At 52.1% G+C, this 16556-nt stretch overlaps 2 protein-coding genes across 3 annotated transcripts; both read left to right on the top strand.

The window, feature by feature from the left end:
• The first annotated feature begins 1476 nt into the window (after positions 1-1476).
• On the top strand, positions 1477-3918 carry CCNO (cyclin O). The gene is made up of 3 exons (XM_005556902.4): positions 1477-1942; positions 2531-2716; positions 3210-3918. The coding sequence occupies exons 1-3, from the start codon at positions 1562-1564 to the stop codon at positions 3693-3695; spliced, it is 1053 nt and encodes a 350-aa protein (XP_005556959.3). The 5' UTR covers positions 1477-1561; the 3' UTR covers positions 3696-3918.
• A 3586-nt stretch (positions 3919-7504) lies between these two features.
• Positions 7505-16290, top strand: MCIDAS (multiciliate differentiation and DNA synthesis associated cell cycle protein). Of its 2 annotated transcripts, XM_005556901.5 has the most exons (7): positions 7505-7738; positions 7826-7922; positions 8090-8181; positions 11737-11809; positions 12360-12583; positions 13636-13746; positions 13971-16290. In XM_005556901.5, the coding sequence occupies exons 1-7, from the start codon at positions 7619-7621 to the stop codon at positions 14409-14411; spliced, it is 1158 nt and encodes a 385-aa protein (XP_005556958.1). In that variant the 5' UTR covers positions 7505-7618; the 3' UTR covers positions 14412-16290. The 2 variants fall into 2 exon arrangements, 1 of the variants encoding a protein (XP_005556958.1); XR_010587372.1 differs by lacking the exons at positions 8090-8181; positions 12360-12583; positions 13636-13746; positions 13971-16290 and having other exon boundaries at positions 7505-7922; positions 11737-12088.
• Positions 16291-16556: the final 266 nt, after the last annotated feature.

The raw sequence follows: 16556 nt of genomic DNA, 5'->3' as shown, positions 1-16556 counted from the left end.
GGAATTACAGTCGTGAGCCACCACACCCAGCCCAGATGACATTATTTAGGGCAGAAGAATAGAGAGCTTGCTCAGAGTTACGAGGAAATAGGAGGAACAGTGGTCAGAACCCAAAATCCATTCCTTTTCTTTCACCTGCATCTCTAGGAGACACCTTCCCACCATCTACTAAATTTTCATAGACAAACTTGCACTTTGGGTAGGCACATTTGTCAGCTTTCTTCTGTAATGAGGTTAGGTGGCTGAAACTGCTCTTGGTTTGGCACCCAGTAGCCTCGCCTCTTAGAGGGCCTCTGGAAAACACGGGCTGAGGGCACCTAGGCTTTCTGCCGTTGCTAAGTGCCTGTGAGGTTGATTATAGGTTACTTGTGCTCCTGGAGCCCCTTCTCCTATAGGGTCAGAGACCCTCAGGAAGATTCAGTCAGGCCAGAGAGGGGCTCCAGCTTCTACCGGGACAGGAGTCTGTGGACAAAACCCGAGGCGCCTTGAGGAAACTGCCCCGCCCGGTCGGGCTGGGCGTCCCCATTCCAGCTTTAATTTCCCTGAGTTTATCACCCTGAAGGAGCAGACGCAGGAAGCAGGGAAAAACCAAGAAAGGACTGGGCTGCTGGCGGGGTAGAAGGCCAGAAGCTAATGACCTAAAACGGAACAGGCTGTGAGCAATTCGATCAAACTCGAAATGCAACTTTCCAACGTTCTTAAACCGTTGCAGCCCCAGCTTACTTGGCTTGGGGTGAAAAGTGTGGGAGAAAGTCTTCACGGCCTGCAGACTTGCTTGCCGACTGAAGTTCATCCGGCAGTTTTCCGTTTTGTTTTGAGCGCGAACGCCGTGGCTGGCTGGTGGAGCTCCAATCTAGCCGCAGCACAGACTGCCCTGCTGAGGCTCTGCTCCTCGAGGCCGGCGGAAGGAAGGGCACTGGCTACTACGGTAGCCACCGAAACAAAATCCACAAACGCAACTGAATTAACACTATTGCTTGTTTGGGTCACTGAAGAAAACTTTTCCTGTGTTGACAGAACTCTAGCCAGACTTTCGTTTGGAACTCAGGATCAGACCTTTACAAAATTACCGACCTGGGTTAGAGGTGCCCGCACGTGTCGAGACCATCTGGCCAAGGACAGGGAGATGCCACCTGGGAGAATCTTTTATCGGGCGCAGCGGAGCTACTTGGCCCGGCCCGCCGCAGCCCCACTCCCACTCAGCGTGCGGGCCTCCAGCAGCGACCCGAGTTCCGGTTGCCCGGGTAACGCGGGACGCAGGCGCGAAAGGCTGATGCCCGGCGCGCGCTGCAGCTCCCCCTCCCACTGGCGCGCAGCGGAGGCGACGCGCTGCCTGCGCCCTGAAGCGAGCGAGTGGTTCTCCAGCCGGAAAATCGCGGCTCCAGTGCCGCTCTGGGCTCAGCCAGTGAGAGGCCGGGGGTGTGGTAGGCAGAAGGAGCCGGCCGGGTACTTAGGGCCGCGCCAACCTCTGAGCCCGGCCTCCTTCGCACTTTCGCGGGCGCGTCTGCTGCCCGCCGCAGCCGGGGCGTTGAAAGTAGTAAAGCGGCCACCCGGCCGCATCATGGTGACCCCCTGTCCCACCAGCCCCTCAAGCCCCGCCGCCCGGGCGGGGAGGCGGGACAACGACCAGAACCTCCGCGCCCCCGTGAAGAAGAGCAGGCGTCCGCGCCTCCAGAGGAAGCAGCCGCTGCAGCCCCTGGACCCGTGCCCGCTCCCGGGAGACTCCGGCATTTGCGACCTGTTCGAGTCCCCCAGCTCCGGCTCAGACGGCACAGACAGCCCCTCTGCGGCGCGGGGCGGTAGCCCCCTGCCCGGCCCGGCCCAGCCTTTGGCGCAGCTAGATCTACAGACCTTCCGCGACTACGGCCAGAGCTGCTACGCCTTCCGCAAGGCGCAGGAGAGCCACTTCCACCCGCGGGAGGCGCTGGCGCGGCAGCCACAAGTGAGGTGCTGGTAGAGCCAGCTCCCCGCCGCCGCTCTTCCTCTCCTCCCAGGCTGTCTCCTCTCCTGCCGGGTCGGCCCTCCGAGCGCCTGGGCCCGCGACAGCCCAGCTCCCGCCCCCAGTTGAAGCAGAAAGGGCCGTGGAGGGGCGGGTCACCGGCCTCATTTTACAGATAGAAGGGGGGCGTAGACGGCTTGAGGGACTTGCCCCAAGTCCCAAGCTGGCTAGTGGGGCAAGGTAGAGAGCAATTCGTTTCTAGGTTGAGTCCGGACTCCTACCGAACTCAGGCAAGTTATTTAACACCCCTGAGCTTCTTTCTTCATCTGCAAAATGGAACCCCTCCCCTTCCTTTGAATTGCTGAGCGCATTACACGAAGTAATGTGTACGACGCTCTCTGGGACAGGTCCCAATCCCGGTGTTCCGGCTCAGCACGGCCCACGCGTTTCCCAGTTTCCATTGCGTTTCTCTCTGAAATCTTATTGCCTCTCTCCGGGGAAGCTCCCCGATTCTTCTTGGCCCTTCCTTCCCTCCCACAGTCCCTCTCCACCCTAAGCCCAGCGGGCCGCCTCCCCTCTCCCTCCCGGCAGGTGACGGCGGAATCTCGCTGTAAGCTGCTCAGCTGGCTGATCCCGGTGCACCGCCAATTCGGCCTCTCCTTCGAGTCGCTGTGCCTGACGGTGAACACTCTGGACCGCTTCCTCACCACCACGCCGGTGGCTGCAGACTGCTTCCAGCTGCTCGGGGTCACCTCCTTGCTCATCGCTTGCAAACAGGTACCTGGGGCATCAAACAGGTACACGCGGCATCTGGGGACGCAGCCAAACTCCCCGCCACTCCCTGGCCGCCCGTCTTTCTAGCGCGCAAGATTCAGTGCTGGGTTCCCAGAACTCATTTTGTCAGATATTTGCGTATGCATATATCCCTTAGCCTTAACAATTCCTCCACAAACGAACAATCCTGTCACTCAGCCCCCAAAGAAATAGCCTAAAAGACTAATAGCTGTAATCTGTCCCAAACAGCTCTTTTGTCACCTCTAGTCTAGTCTCTGAAAAAGCCTTCAAAATTTCCCAAGCTTTTTTTTTAGTTGGACAGTAGTTAGATCAACTGCGCTGGAAGTACGCCCCAGGTCACTTACCTGGAAGCAATGGAGAGGCAGAGCCCCGGCTGTCTCTCTGGAAGGGATAGGGAAAGTCCCGGGCTTCATACTGGGGTGGGCCTCGGGCCCGGGAAGCCGCAAGGCGGGGTTGAGTGCGCCCTGTGTTGCAGGTGGAGGTGCACCCGCCGCGCGTGAAGCAGCTTCTGGCCCTGTGCTGCGGCGCCTTCTCCCGGCAGCAGCTCTGCAACCTCGAGTGCATCGTGCTGCACAAGCTGCACTTCAGACTGGGTGCGCCCACCATTAGCTTCTTCCTGGAGCATTTCACGCAGGCTCGCGTGGAGGCGGGGCAGGCTGAGGTCTCCGAAGCTCTGGAAGCGCAAGCCCTGGCGCGGGGGGTGGCAGAGCTGAGTCTGGCCGACTATGCCTTCACCAGCTACTCCCCTTCCCTCCTGGCGATCTGCTGCCTGGCGCTGGCGGACCGCATGCTGCGGGTCCCGCGGCCCGTGGACTTGCGCCTGGGAGACCACCCGGAGGTGGCGCTGGAGGACTGCCTGGGCAAGTTGCAGCTGCTGGTGGCCATAAACAGTACTTCCTTGACTCACATGCTGCCCCTTCAGATCTGCGAGAAGTGCAGCCTGCCCCCGAGCTCGAAATAAAACAGACCCTTGGTTTCCTTTTAGTACCTGGCCCGGCTGCTGGACCTCTCCCATAGCCTCAGAAGAGTGCAGTATGGGTCCACAGAGAAGGCTTCAGGACCTGCTTGGTCAACTGCAGGTTGTAAATAGTGTACGATAGTAGCATCTGGTATTTTATTTATTTTGCAGCGAGCACATGAGGGAGCTGAGTCTTTCCCCAATAAACAGTTGTGGTTTGTCTAAATCCTGTGAGTGTCTGTCTGCGGGGAGGGAAGGTGAATTCAGCTCAGGAATGGTGGTGGTTGGCAACGTTTGCGGGATTTTCCCTTCACTCTGTAATTGGGATCTCTGTGGAAACACCAGGTCAGGCGAGGTCCTAGATACTGAATTCCAGAGATTAGTGGAGTCAGGATCACCTGATGGCTTGGGTCCTGTGACCTTCAAAGAGAACCTCTATGCTGTCCAGAGGGTTGCACTTGCTGGTGAGGCAGATGTGGGGCTGGGAAGCTTTTGGGGACCACACAGGCACACTAGCAGAGGTGGGGGAAAGCAAGCAATATCCAGGCATGGAGAATCCCGTGTTCAACTGGAGTTATGTTGGAAACCAAGGATTTGACTGTGGTCATGGCCATTGCAGGTCGAGCCCATTTACCCTGCAATCACATGGTCCAGCTGTTCATGCTGCTACATGTGAGCCCGAAGTAACTGGCATAATAGTCATAATGGCTATATTGAGCATTAACTATGTAGTAGCTACTGTGTTCAGCATTTGTTATTTCATTCTTCCAGCAACTCTGTGGAGCAGAGTCTATTATCCCATTTTTCAGAGGAGGAGGACACTGGAGCGCAGAACCTAAATTAAACAACAGTGGAGTAGCCAGGATCTGAGTCTAGGGTCCCACTCTTAGCCACACTGCTAAATGTCCCCCACTGACAGGTTTCCGGTAATTCTCAAAACACTCTTTCTGAGATAGGTGGCAGATTTACTCAGTGCACCCCATTCACTAGGGACTGTAGAGAACACATCTGGAGAGCCAGCACAGTCTACCACAGTCACGTTACAGGAATCGTCTTACAGATGTGAGAAAACCGAAATGAGACAGAGGCTTGCTGGAGTTTTGACTCCACCTGTCATATTGCCTTCAGTCTCACTGTCATGAATCTGATGCAGGCACTGAATCTCAGCTCTGTCACCTCTAGCAAATTTCATATCCTCTCTGAAGTGTACAATTGATATCGAGGTTGTTGTAACTCTAAATGAGATTGAGAAGCTTAAATGAGATTAAGTTTACTTGTTATAAGGTAGTATAGTGATTCACTAAGTGGGCTCTGTATCCAATTTGCCAGGTGACCTTAAGCAAGTCACATATCTATGCCTATGTCTCATCTATAAAAATGGGAATATCAATAGAGCCTATTTAGTAGGGTGGAAGTATAGCTCTAATGAGATGGTCCATACTGATCGCCCAGCACAGGTCCCCCAGCACATAGAAAACCCTTGAGAAATAAAGGCTAGTGGTAACATGCACAGTGATGGGAGGAGAGGAGTTCTGCAGAAAAACTTGGAGCAAAGAAACAGCAAATATGGGAAAATAACATTTGGGTGGGGTTGAACATATGGTTGTTCATTGTACTGTTCTTTCAAATTTTCTATATGGTTGAAAAAAGTGATAATTTTTTGGGGGGAAATCTGTCATGTTCCCCTGCACCTAGAATAAATCAGACAAACACAAATAAAAAGCAAACTCAAAACAAATTTAGAGAAACTTCTTTGCACTTCTCTCAAAGTGTGTCTTCCAGGCATTCTCAGAGCCAGGGGTGCCTTACTCTCCGTCCCTTGAATGCCTCTTCTGACATACTGCTATGCTAAACTCTCTAGGAATTTTCTCCTTCTTAGCTCTGGAAGAAGGAGGTGGTGATCGCCAAGCTATTTGTGTAAAAGCTGCTCTGTGATGGTGAAAAAGGAGGACGAAGATCATATCACCTGTTTCAAATCACAAATTATTAGGGCCCTGTGCTTGGTTGTAAGGGGTTGCAGTCTGGCTCCCAGGCAAAAGAGTGACTTTGAGGGGAGTTGTCTTCACCAGTATCTGCTCCATTAATCAGCCAAGATTGCTATGAGTTACTGGTTCCAGAATCATCCAGCCTAGGAGTCACATTATCATGCTATTCCAGTTCCTGTTAAAACAGATAATGTGCAATGCCCATATTTTTGTCTACTCCAACTTAGAACTCATTGAGGAATATTTGGAAAACGGGCCTATCCTGGAAATTTTGTGATAATCTGCATGTGTAGAGATCTCCCCAAAACTCAGCTAAGAGCTTCCCTACTCATTTTAAATGCTGGAAAGTGGGCGAGAATGGGGATGGAGATGGACTGGCTGGTGGTTGTGCTACTCAGGAACCAGAGGAAACAGGAGACAGGGCTAGGAACAAGTTGTGGGAAGCTGGAAATACAGCTGAAAAGCCTTTTTTAAAAATCGCTAATTTACCCATACTAAGCACCAGTCACTTTACACAAATAATCTCACTCATCTTCACAGCAACTCTATTGAGGCCAGTGTAACTTTTTTTTCCTAAAGACCTAGGGCTCATGGACCTGGTTCCTCAGGCACTCTGACCCTAAAGCCAGAGCTCCTCACCATCAGCCATACCACACCAACTCTAGCTGGCTGGCCTCACCTCAATTCAGTTTCTGCACCTACTTGTGGTCAGAGGGTCTCTCAGTCTATTCCAGCTCTACCATTGGATTACCTTCCACCGCTGTTAGGGCATCTTTCCTGCTAGAGGCTCTTTAACTACTACTACTAGGTATAAGGGGAAAACAAGGTGCCCAATATGGGGGGTACACAAAGATTCCAATTTCAGATGACTGTTCAAATTGGATGAATATGAGTGGTCCTGAGAAAGGTCCCTCGCCTAAGGATGCCCCTCCCTGGGAGATGCCTCCGACTCAGGAAAATGCCCATTCGTTGGAGAGGTGTCGGGTTGGGAATGGCAACTACAACAGCGAAGAGACCAGTCAAACGTTGCGATGGGCCGCTGAGGCCACTAGGAGAGGCAGGAACAGGGTTTTCGGGGATTCGGGACTGTCCACTGTGGCGTTTTCAGAAAGTGGAGGAGGGTTCGTAGTGTCACTTTTTCTTAACGGACGGTATTTTAAAGGCTGTGCTCACGCGCCACTGCGGAGAAGCGTGTGGGGCTTGGGGAACGGGGCGGGGCTCTTGGCCTCAGGCCAAAAGAGACCACGTGGAAATCCAGGAGTCAGGACCCAGGATTAGGTTCAGGTTTGAGGGAAGGGGCTTCTGTAATAAGGGGGCTGTTCCGGGGCGTCCCTGCCGGTATTCTACATCCTTACTAAATCCCGAGGGGAGCGCAAAGGCCGGAGTCTAGCACTGGCGGGTGTCACTCCATGTTTATTTCGTGCGCCTTGTGGCTGGAGTGGGAAGAAAAGGAAATAAGAATCGTGAACTTTGCCGTTCCCGCTGTCCGTAAGCGGGAAGACCGTACCCAGGGCGAGGGAGACTGGCGCTCGCCCACCCCTCCTTCTCCCTCTCTTCGCCTGGCGCGGCCGGGAGGCGGCGGCGCCAACGCTAGCCGAAACGGCGCTGGCGGGCCGGGGCCCCGCGCTGGCGGCTCCCGGGGGAAGCGCGGTTGCCAGGTTGGGTTTAACGCCTCCGCCCGCGCGCAGATTGTCCCGGGCTGAAGGCGCCACCTCTGGCGCTCAGGCGCGAGCCGCCCCTCCCGCGCGGCGGTCTTTCCCCTCCCCCGCCGTCCCTCCGCACCTCCTCCGCAACCTCTCGGCTACTCCTCCGCCACGCGCCTGCCCCAACCTCTGGCTGGCTTCGGAGCCTGCAGGCGCGGAAGGGAGTGCACGGTGTGGATCGCTGCCCCAGCCCGGGCCGCCGCCTCCGAGCAGTCGGCGCCGGGAGGCAGGAGGCAGGATGCAGGCGTGCGGAGGCGGCGCGGCCGGCCGCCGGGCCTTCGATAGCATCTGTCCCAACAGAATGCTGGCACTGCCGGGCCGGGCGCTGCTCTGCAAGCCGGGGAAGCCGGAGAGGAAGGTGGGGCGGTTGATTCGGGCCGGGCGGGGTCTGCGCGCTCCGTGCCCCGAGGGCTGACCCGCGATCACCGTTTGTGTGCCCGGCCAGTTCGCTCCTCCGCGGAAGTTCTTCCCCGGATGCACAGGCGGGAGCCCGGTGTCGGTGTACGAGGATCCTCCGGGGGCCCAGCCCACCGCGCTGCCAGGTGAGCCCCGTGGCACCCACGCTACCCCTCGGGTTCCCCGCGCCGGGAGGGTGCGGCGCGCGCGGCTCGGAGAAGCTTCTCTCCCCCGGGTTCTGACGTCCTAGCGGCGAACCTGGCGGAGAGGCTCAAGGTCCGCCCGGCGCGTGTCCCCGGGTCTCCCCGCACAGCCCTCACCACCATAGACCTGCAGGACCTCGCTGACTGCTCTTCTCTACTCGGGTCCGACGCGCCGCCTGGTGGTGACCTGGCCGCCTCGCAGGTACCTCCCCTTCTCGTGGAGCCTCCTGGTTTCACCAAGCCCAAACCCCCCTCGGGGTGGTGGTTTTAATTCCCCAAAAGCTCCACTCGGGTCAGGAGCGCAGGCACATTCAGCTGGTGAGGGGAAGCATCGGGCAGGTACCTGAGCCTCCCAGATCAGAACTTCTACTTCCATCCTAGTATGTTATGAAGGCCACATATCCACTGGAGCTGATTTGACCAACTTGGTACAGTCGGGCTCACCTGGAGGCCTCCACTCCCATTCTCCTCCCTATCTACTCATTGGAGCTGTGACAAGATTGCGCACAGAGAGACCAGGCGGGTGGGTGGGAGCAAAGTTGCGCACTGGGCACCTGTTGCATGTCCTATCAGTTCTCCCAACACCCCCTTCCTGCCCATTTTCATTCCGTGGGTATCTAAGAAGAGTGGAGGTTGATGGATAACTTCTCTATCAAAGACTGGAAAAGAGCAAGAGAATTTGCAGTTGGAAGAAGCAGGAAGGACAAAGGACTCTGGAAGTAATCTTGCAGAAAATGTTCCTCTCTGCAGAGATGGTCCTTCAGCAATTGGGCACTTTTTCAAAGTCCTGTTCCGCCCTTCAAAAAGCTCTAGTCACTTGCCACGATGGGGCAAAAAGGCACTTGACTTTTTTCTTTCCCCCCAAACCTGTCTTCTCACTCCCATCCCACTTCCACACTTGCTGGTGCTGACGCTTCCCAGCAGAGAAGGGAGTCTCCCAGAATGGTGTCTGGGAGGCCAGAAGCCTGGCTCATGGGTAGGACATGAAGTGCCCAGATGGACAGGAGGTCTTAAACAGATGCAACCCCCAGGAAAAGTGCCAGTTCCAGCTTCTTGGCAATAGGTCTGGGGTCTGCAGACAGACCCAGTACAGAACTCTACAAAGACCTGACCACTTCCCAGAACTGGGAGTGGTGGTGGAGCAAAACTTCTCAGCCCTCCTCCAAGAGCCTCCTAGAACCTTGGGATAGGGCCTAGAGAGACTCAGTTTAGGTGGCCGCTGAGAGCAGAGATTGTTAAGGCAAGAGTTGGGAGTGGGCATTGCACTGTAGAGGGCATTTAATTGTTCTTTTTAGATCTGGATGATCAAATAAGGAAAGATAATGCCTGAGCATCTTCCGACTGACCCAGAGGCCTAGGTCACTCCCTTACCCCAACATGTTTATTGTGCAAGTAAGAAAGCCCAAGCAGCTCTCGTTGAATGTTTGTCTAAGTATACAGATTTTAAATTTGGCATCATGCTCTTTGTTAGTAATTTTTTTCTTGCTTTTGTAGTTGGAGAAATGCCAGATTTATCTAATTGGGGAGGTAGAATTCAAAGTTTCATTTTGTTTATTTTCTTTTTCTTTTTTTGAGACAAGATCTCACTCTGTCACCCAGGCTGGAGTGCAGTGACATGATCATGGCTCAGTGTAACCTGGACCTCCCAGGCTCAGGCGATCCTCCCACTTCAGCTTCCCAAGTAGCCAGGACTACAAGTGCACACCACCACAGCCAGCTAGTTTTTGGTTTGTTTGTTTGTACTTTTTGTACAGATGGGGATTCGCCATGTCACCCAAGCTGGTCTTGAACTCCTGTGCTCAAGCAATCTGCCTGCCTCAGCCTCCCAAAGTGCTGAGATTACAGGCGTGAGCCACTATGCCCAGCCTTGAAGTTTCAAGGACAGAGCTCACATCAGATGGACCAAAAAATCCAGGATTTTTCCAGGGAAAGACAGAGCTGGTTCAGAGGAAAGAGGCCCCTAAGGGAGGAACACTTGGGGAGACCCCTGGGACACTCAGATCACATTTCCCCATTCCTTTCCTGCTGGGGAAGGTGGACAGAGAGAGGAAGTGCTCTAGAAATGTTTGAGGTTCAGAATGGGCCAAAACCTGAATTGGTATAACAGGTAGCATTTCCAGGGCCCCAATTCCTGAGTTGGCCTCCAGTCTTCTCATGAGACTTTTCTCAAATCCCTACTGAGGAGGAGACCTTCCAGTTCTTGAAGAATGAGCCCCTTCAACCAGGGCAGAACTCATGCTCCAGGACTTATTTGGGGCCCTCAGTCCTTCCTTTCTCATCTCCTTTCCCTTATAGTCTCAGCGTCCAACTAGTGGCAGAGGTGCTAGAGGCCTCCCTGCTTAACACTTTTCTCCCAAGGGAAAACTGATACTTGTACATTTTTTGAAGTTAGGGACAAAGTAAGTTCCTTTTCCCAGAAGTATTTGAACAGTAAAGAAGGGCTTTTGGGACAACAGTATGATGAGCACAAAGGAATGAATCAACAGTGCATTCAGTATAACAAGTCTTTCTGGTAGGCTATTGGATGCATCTTCTCACACCATGGCCCTTGAGACTCCTGTCCCCTTCCCAGTGCTGTCTTCAGTGGAAGCCAGCTTTCCTAAAAAGAGAGAAAAGCTGAAGGAAATGAAGTATGGGGGCAGGAGGCCCCATTCCACTACTTCAGAGCTGGGTGACTGGATAACTCTCTGAGCTTCAGATTCTTCCTCAAAAAGGAATCAGTTCCCAGGCCCCGCCTGCTTCCCACACTGGTGTGAGGATGAACTGAGAGACTGTGTAAAAGCGTTTTTCATCAACTCTAAATGTCCATGAGTTAAGGGAACAAGAAAGCCCATGCCTCCAGCCCCTCACGCACGCTTTCCCCTCACACACCCAGACACCCTGCAGGAGGCCAGGAGAATATAGTTAAAGATGTTGGAGGTGCACCGGCTGTATGAGAAAAGTGTACTCCCAACTTTTTGGGAACTGAAAAGAGCAATGGAGGCCACACTGGCTGTGTGCGTAACAGAAGCATTTCCCATATGCCCCTGGCCCCTCGAATCACAGCTCACCTCCCGCTCGGTTGCAGGGGCGGGGCGGTTAGCTGAGGCCGAACCTTGGCGGGAAACGCGGCTTCAAATTACTGCTCTGGAAGCCCCTACACGCTGTCGGGTCTTGGGTGGAAAGATCCTGTGTTCAAGACGTGCTCTCTGCTCCTACAGCGGCGGCTCGGTGGCCGGTCGCTGTTGAGTGGGAGTTGAAATTTCGCGGGCGCATGGGGAACCGCCGGGCCTCACGGAGGCAGCTGCTTAGCTGGTTGGAGGGTGGCGGGCTACTCAGCTGCCCGGAGCCGGCGCTGGGCCCCCGCACCGCGCGCGGAAGGACCCATGCCCGCTACGCAGTCGCTCTGCAGGAGCTGCGAACTGCTGCCCCCTTCCCCGAGTCAGTGTCGCGCTCCTTGCCTACCACTGTGGAGGTGCAAGCCTGCTGGGTTCCCTGTCTCGGATGGGGCTTGAATTTTCGGGTACCAGACTGGGCTGCCGACAGGAGTGCGCGCAGACCGCCGCCTAGCCCGGGAGGAGGTCTGTCGGTCTAGAAAGGGTTCCGGACCCGCCACAAAAAGTGTTTTATTTGGTGGGGATTTAGGGGTACAAGTGCAGTTGTGTTACATACATATATTGCATAGTGACTGCCAGATTTTTAATAGGGACGCCAATATTTATTGAAGGCTTTCTAACGCCAGACTCGTTAACTAGTGTACACGTCTTGTTTATTTCAGAACCATTCCCTCCAAACGGAAGTGGACTTCGATCTGCAGGATTTCAGAGACACGGTGGATGATCTCATTGCAGGCAAGTGCAGTCTCCTGGCAGTTAAGTAACAGCGGGGGTGTCCCCCAGTCCCAAATCAGACTAGTTCACATTTCGTGGTCGCCAAGGTGGTAAACCCAGCCAACTGTCAGCGACTCTCCAGCAACTCATCAAAAAGTCAGGCTTTTCCATATTTAGGACATTTCTCTCCCCCAGTTGAGAAGTCGAACCGCTGGATCTACATAGCGCTTTATCTGGGATCGGTGTGAGTTCTGGGAGAGGGAGCCCTATCCTGTAGTGTGGCAGGGGAGGTTGAGTGACGAGTGTGCAGGGGATCGAAGGCCTGTGTGTGCAGGCCCAGGGAAGTTTTCTTGATTGAATTCAGGTAAACTTAACAGGCATATGATGGATACCTACTGTGTATGTACAGGCCATCAGGAAGGGCCTCATAATCAGGCGTTTAGGAGTAAGGGGTGCTTAATTTAATTAAAAAAAATCTCTACATAAACCCTACACCCAGAGTGGCATTTTGCTCCTGTAACTAGCTGGGCATGAGTTTGAGGCTGCAAATCCAGCTCCTGCTCTTTTCCAGACTCATCCTCTATGATGTCGCCTACCCTGGCCGGCAGAGACTTCCCCTTCTCTCCTTGCGACATGTCGCCATTCGGGCCCTGCCTCTCCCCGCCACTGGACCCAGGGGCTCTGCAGTCACCACCGCTGCGCCCTCCAGACGTGCCCCCGCCTGAGCAGTACTGGAAGGAGGTGGCGGACCAGAACCAGAGAGCGCTGGGAGACGCGCTCGTTGAAAATAATCAAGTAGGGACACTGCCCTGGCGACCAGGAATCCTGCGGCAGGGGCAGGATATAGAGGGTGGAAGTGGGGTTTGCAAGGGCAAGGATGAGGTCCTGTGAGTCGGAATCAGTGGACTGACTGGTGGTTCACGTAGCTGCCATTGCTCCGGTGGCTCCACCTGTTTCCAAATTCACTAAGTGGGAATAATTCTACCCCACTCGATTTTTATTTTATTTTTAATTAATATTTATTTATTCATTTAATTTTGAGACAGAGTCTCACTCGGTCACCCAGGCTGGAGCTCAGTGGCTCAATCTTAGCTCATTACAACCTCCGCCTCCCAGGCTCAAGCGATTCTCGTGCCTCAGCCTCCCAAGTAGCTGGATTACAGGCGCGTGTCCCCCACACTTGGCTAATTTTTGTATTTTTAATAGAGACAGGGTTTCACCATGTTGGCCACGCTTGTCTTGAACTCCTGACCTCAGGTGATTCATCCGCCTCAACCTCCCAAAGTGCTGAGATTATGGGCGTGAGTCACTGCACCTGGCCATTTTATTTATTTTTAAAAATTGTTTTATTTGGAGGGATTTAGGGGTACAAGGCAGTTGTGTTGCATACATGTATTGCACAGTGCCTGCCAGATTTTTAATAGGGACGCCAATATTTATTGAAGGCTTTTTCTATGTGCCTGGCCCTGGACTTACCAATTTATACTTCTTCTTCCCATTTAATGCTCACAATCATTGAACTAGATACTCTTACTAGCCCCGTTTTACAAGGATATCGAGACGTAGGATTGTTGAACCTTAGTAACAGAACCTAGATCTACCTGTTGCCCAAGTCAGTACTCTTTATGAGCACGCTACACTGAGGATTAATGGAGATAAATTTTGTCCAAGTGCTTTGTTTTAAAACAAATAACAAATGATGATTATTCTCACTAGCGTAAATGCCCGTGCGTCCCCAGTTTCTGATTAGACGTGAGGATCTGGGTATCTGGGTTTGATTCATGCCAGATATGCAGACGCGACCCAGCACAGTGCCTACCCCTGAATGTTTGGGTCTCATCCTGCAGCTGCACGTGACGCTGACCCAGAAACAGGAGGAGATCGCCTCGCTCAAGGAGCGGAACGTGCAGCTGAAGGAACTTGCCAGCCGAACCCGGCACCTGGCCTCGGTGCTGGATGTAAGTGGGGCGCGGGCGTGTGGGAACTGCAGCACGTCGGAACTGAACTGTTCAGTGCATCCCCGCCCCCAACCCTGCGCCCAGCATTGGGACCCGGTGGGGGCCCCGGAGAGGAGAGGACCGCTGGGTGCGTGGTGCGTAGCGTGCCCAGGTCACCTTTTGCACGCACCGAACCCGGGGGGTCCGGCAGGCCCCAGGGCGGCGCTCTTCCCCGTCTTTCGTAGAAGCTGATGATCACACAGTCCAGGGATTGTGGGGCGGCGGCCGAGCCCTTCCTGCTCAAGGCAAAGGCCAAAAGGAGCCTGGAGGAGTTGGTCAGCGCTGCAGGGCAGGATTGCGCGGAAGTGGACGCCATCCTGAGGGAGATTTCCGAGCGCTGCGATGAAGCCCTGCAGAGCCGCGATCACAAGCGGCCCCGACTGCAGCCAGAGCCCGCCAACACGGACACCAGGCCAGGGAACCTGCACGGCACCTTCCGGGGGCTGCACACCGACTGCAGCACGAGAGCGTTGAACCTGAGCCACAGTGAGCTGGAGGAGGGCGGCTCCTTCAGCACCCCCATCCGCAGCCACAGCACCATCCGAACCCTCGCCTTCCCCCAGGGCAATGCCTTCACCATCAGAACAGCCAACGGGGGTTACAAGTTCCGCTGGGTCCCCAGTTGAGCTGTGATGTGGTCCCCCAAAACACTGCCCTGTATTTCCACTGAAGTGCCTGGAGGCTTCCCAGAACTTTCCCTGCAGAGTGAATGCCACCCTGAAACATTTTTTTCAGGAACATAAGCGTCTTGATACCGATGCACTGTAAATGTCTGCTACAAAACATTGTATAGCCCTTCCCCTTGTCACAGTGAAACTCTGTATATATGTGTATGTCACATATGTCACAGCCAATTTTAAAAGTATTTATTTTTAGCAGCTTTGAATTATGTATTTTTAGAGCAGGGAGGGATTTAGAAACCATAGCTACTTTTATAATTATATAATGCGCTAATATTATAAGAAGGAAAAGAAGGCTCTAACAGGTTAAGTAATTTCCTGCAATGGGAAACACTGGAACCTTTCAATCACTTTCACTAGTCATTTAAGGACTCTAGGCCCAGAAGCCTGGTTTCTGGGTGAATGTTTTTATACATCACTCAACTTCCCTCAGTCCTGAAAGGACACCTAATTTTGTTACTATTGAAAACTTTTATTTTGGTGGCCAGAATACGAAATCGGGAGAGGTAACCTAAACAGTTGTCTTAGGAAAAGGCAGATTCTGAGAGGCAATGGGTTATCAACAAAATAGGTGCTAAGCACATTTGTTTATAATGATCATTCATATAATTTAGAAGATTTATGGTAAAGGTTTACATTAATTATCCATACAGTTCTATTTGTGCAAATAGAATAACCACCTAAAAAGCAAACAGTGTTCATGAGAAATATACATTGTTTTAAGAAAATGGCATATACCACATGAAAAAGGGTGTTCACATTTTTTTTTTTTTTGCCAGAAATCAAGTGTGGAAATCTTGATCAAGGTAAAACTACCTATTTAAACTGCACAGATAAAACGGGTGCACAGTCATATTTTACATTTCTTGGCTTGATTTATATAACTTGTAAGAAAAACTTAACTATAAAAAGTCAGTGTGCCTTCACTTTGATTTGACTTCTATTCCCTTTTGTCTGGGGTTCTTTTTTCTACTCATTTCTGAAATTATGTGAGTGGCATATGTCAAGTAGTGATTTGTCCTGACCTTCACAGTTCTTAACAGGAGGGCTACTTCTTGCACTTGGGGGCCCAGCCTAGGTACGTTTCCAACTGTGTTACGCCACACTGCATTGCTGGTTCTGAGAGGAGATATCAGGTAACAGGTGATTTGGCAGTGTGGCAGAACCTGCCCTTCCAGTTTGTCATGTATGTACTGTTATCTGTATTTAAATAGCCATTTCGAAACCAAAAAAAAGTGATAAAATAGACCATATTTCCTCATATTTTGTCTAACAAATGGACTCTTAAAAAGTACAGTGGATGGTCCAGAATTTTTTTTCATCAGCTCATATATAAAGTTACCAGAGTTCGGGATAAGAAAAAACAAAAAAATCACTTCCCCCCAACGTCTTGACCTGTCCCCCAGAACAATCAGCTTGTCACGTCTTTTCCTCTCTCCTTAATGAGTATTCTTATAATGCTTTACCTACAATAACCAAAAAGTTTTAAATATATAGAGGTTTTTTTTTCTGTATGTCTTATGACTAGAGTTTTTAAAATTACCTTTCTTCCTGCCTTTAAGATTATATCCCTGTAATTGTTATGTTAGCCATTGGTAACTTGAACTGCTTAAGTATCTTTCACTTCTGAGGCAGGGGTTGAGGTGGGAGGGTGCAGGTGGGGGCATCATCTTGTGGACTAATGGCACAGATGACTAAATTAGTTAGCAGTAGTAGAGCTTACAAATTAGATTCATTTGTTTATTTAACAGATATTTATTGATTATTACTGAGAATCTTAGTAATACAGATACTAAGTAAACAGCAAAAGAACAAAACACAAAAATCTTGCCCTCATAGATCTTACTTTCTCCTGGGAGAAAGTACTACCAAACAAATAAATATATACATGCTATGAAGAAGAGTAAGGATAGAGAATTCTGTGTGTCATAATAAGAAATACATACTTGGTCTTTGTCTCTGGTTCCTGGCTTGTGGCTTCTAAAATCCTTGGACTCTAACCAATGACGAGTGCAGTCTCACTATGTTTCCCAGGCTGGTCTTGAACTCCTAGCCTCAAGCAGTCCTCCCTTCCCGTCTCAGCCTCCCAAG

The sequence above is a fragment of the Macaca fascicularis genome, chromosome 6, assembly GCF_037993035.2.
Source record: "Macaca fascicularis isolate 582-1 chromosome 6, T2T-MFA8v1.1".
Classification (NCBI taxonomy): domain Eukaryota; kingdom Metazoa; phylum Chordata; class Mammalia; order Primates; family Cercopithecidae; genus Macaca; species Macaca fascicularis.
Note: the sequence above shows the minus strand (reverse complement) of the source record. Positions and strands in the feature narration are given on the sequence as shown.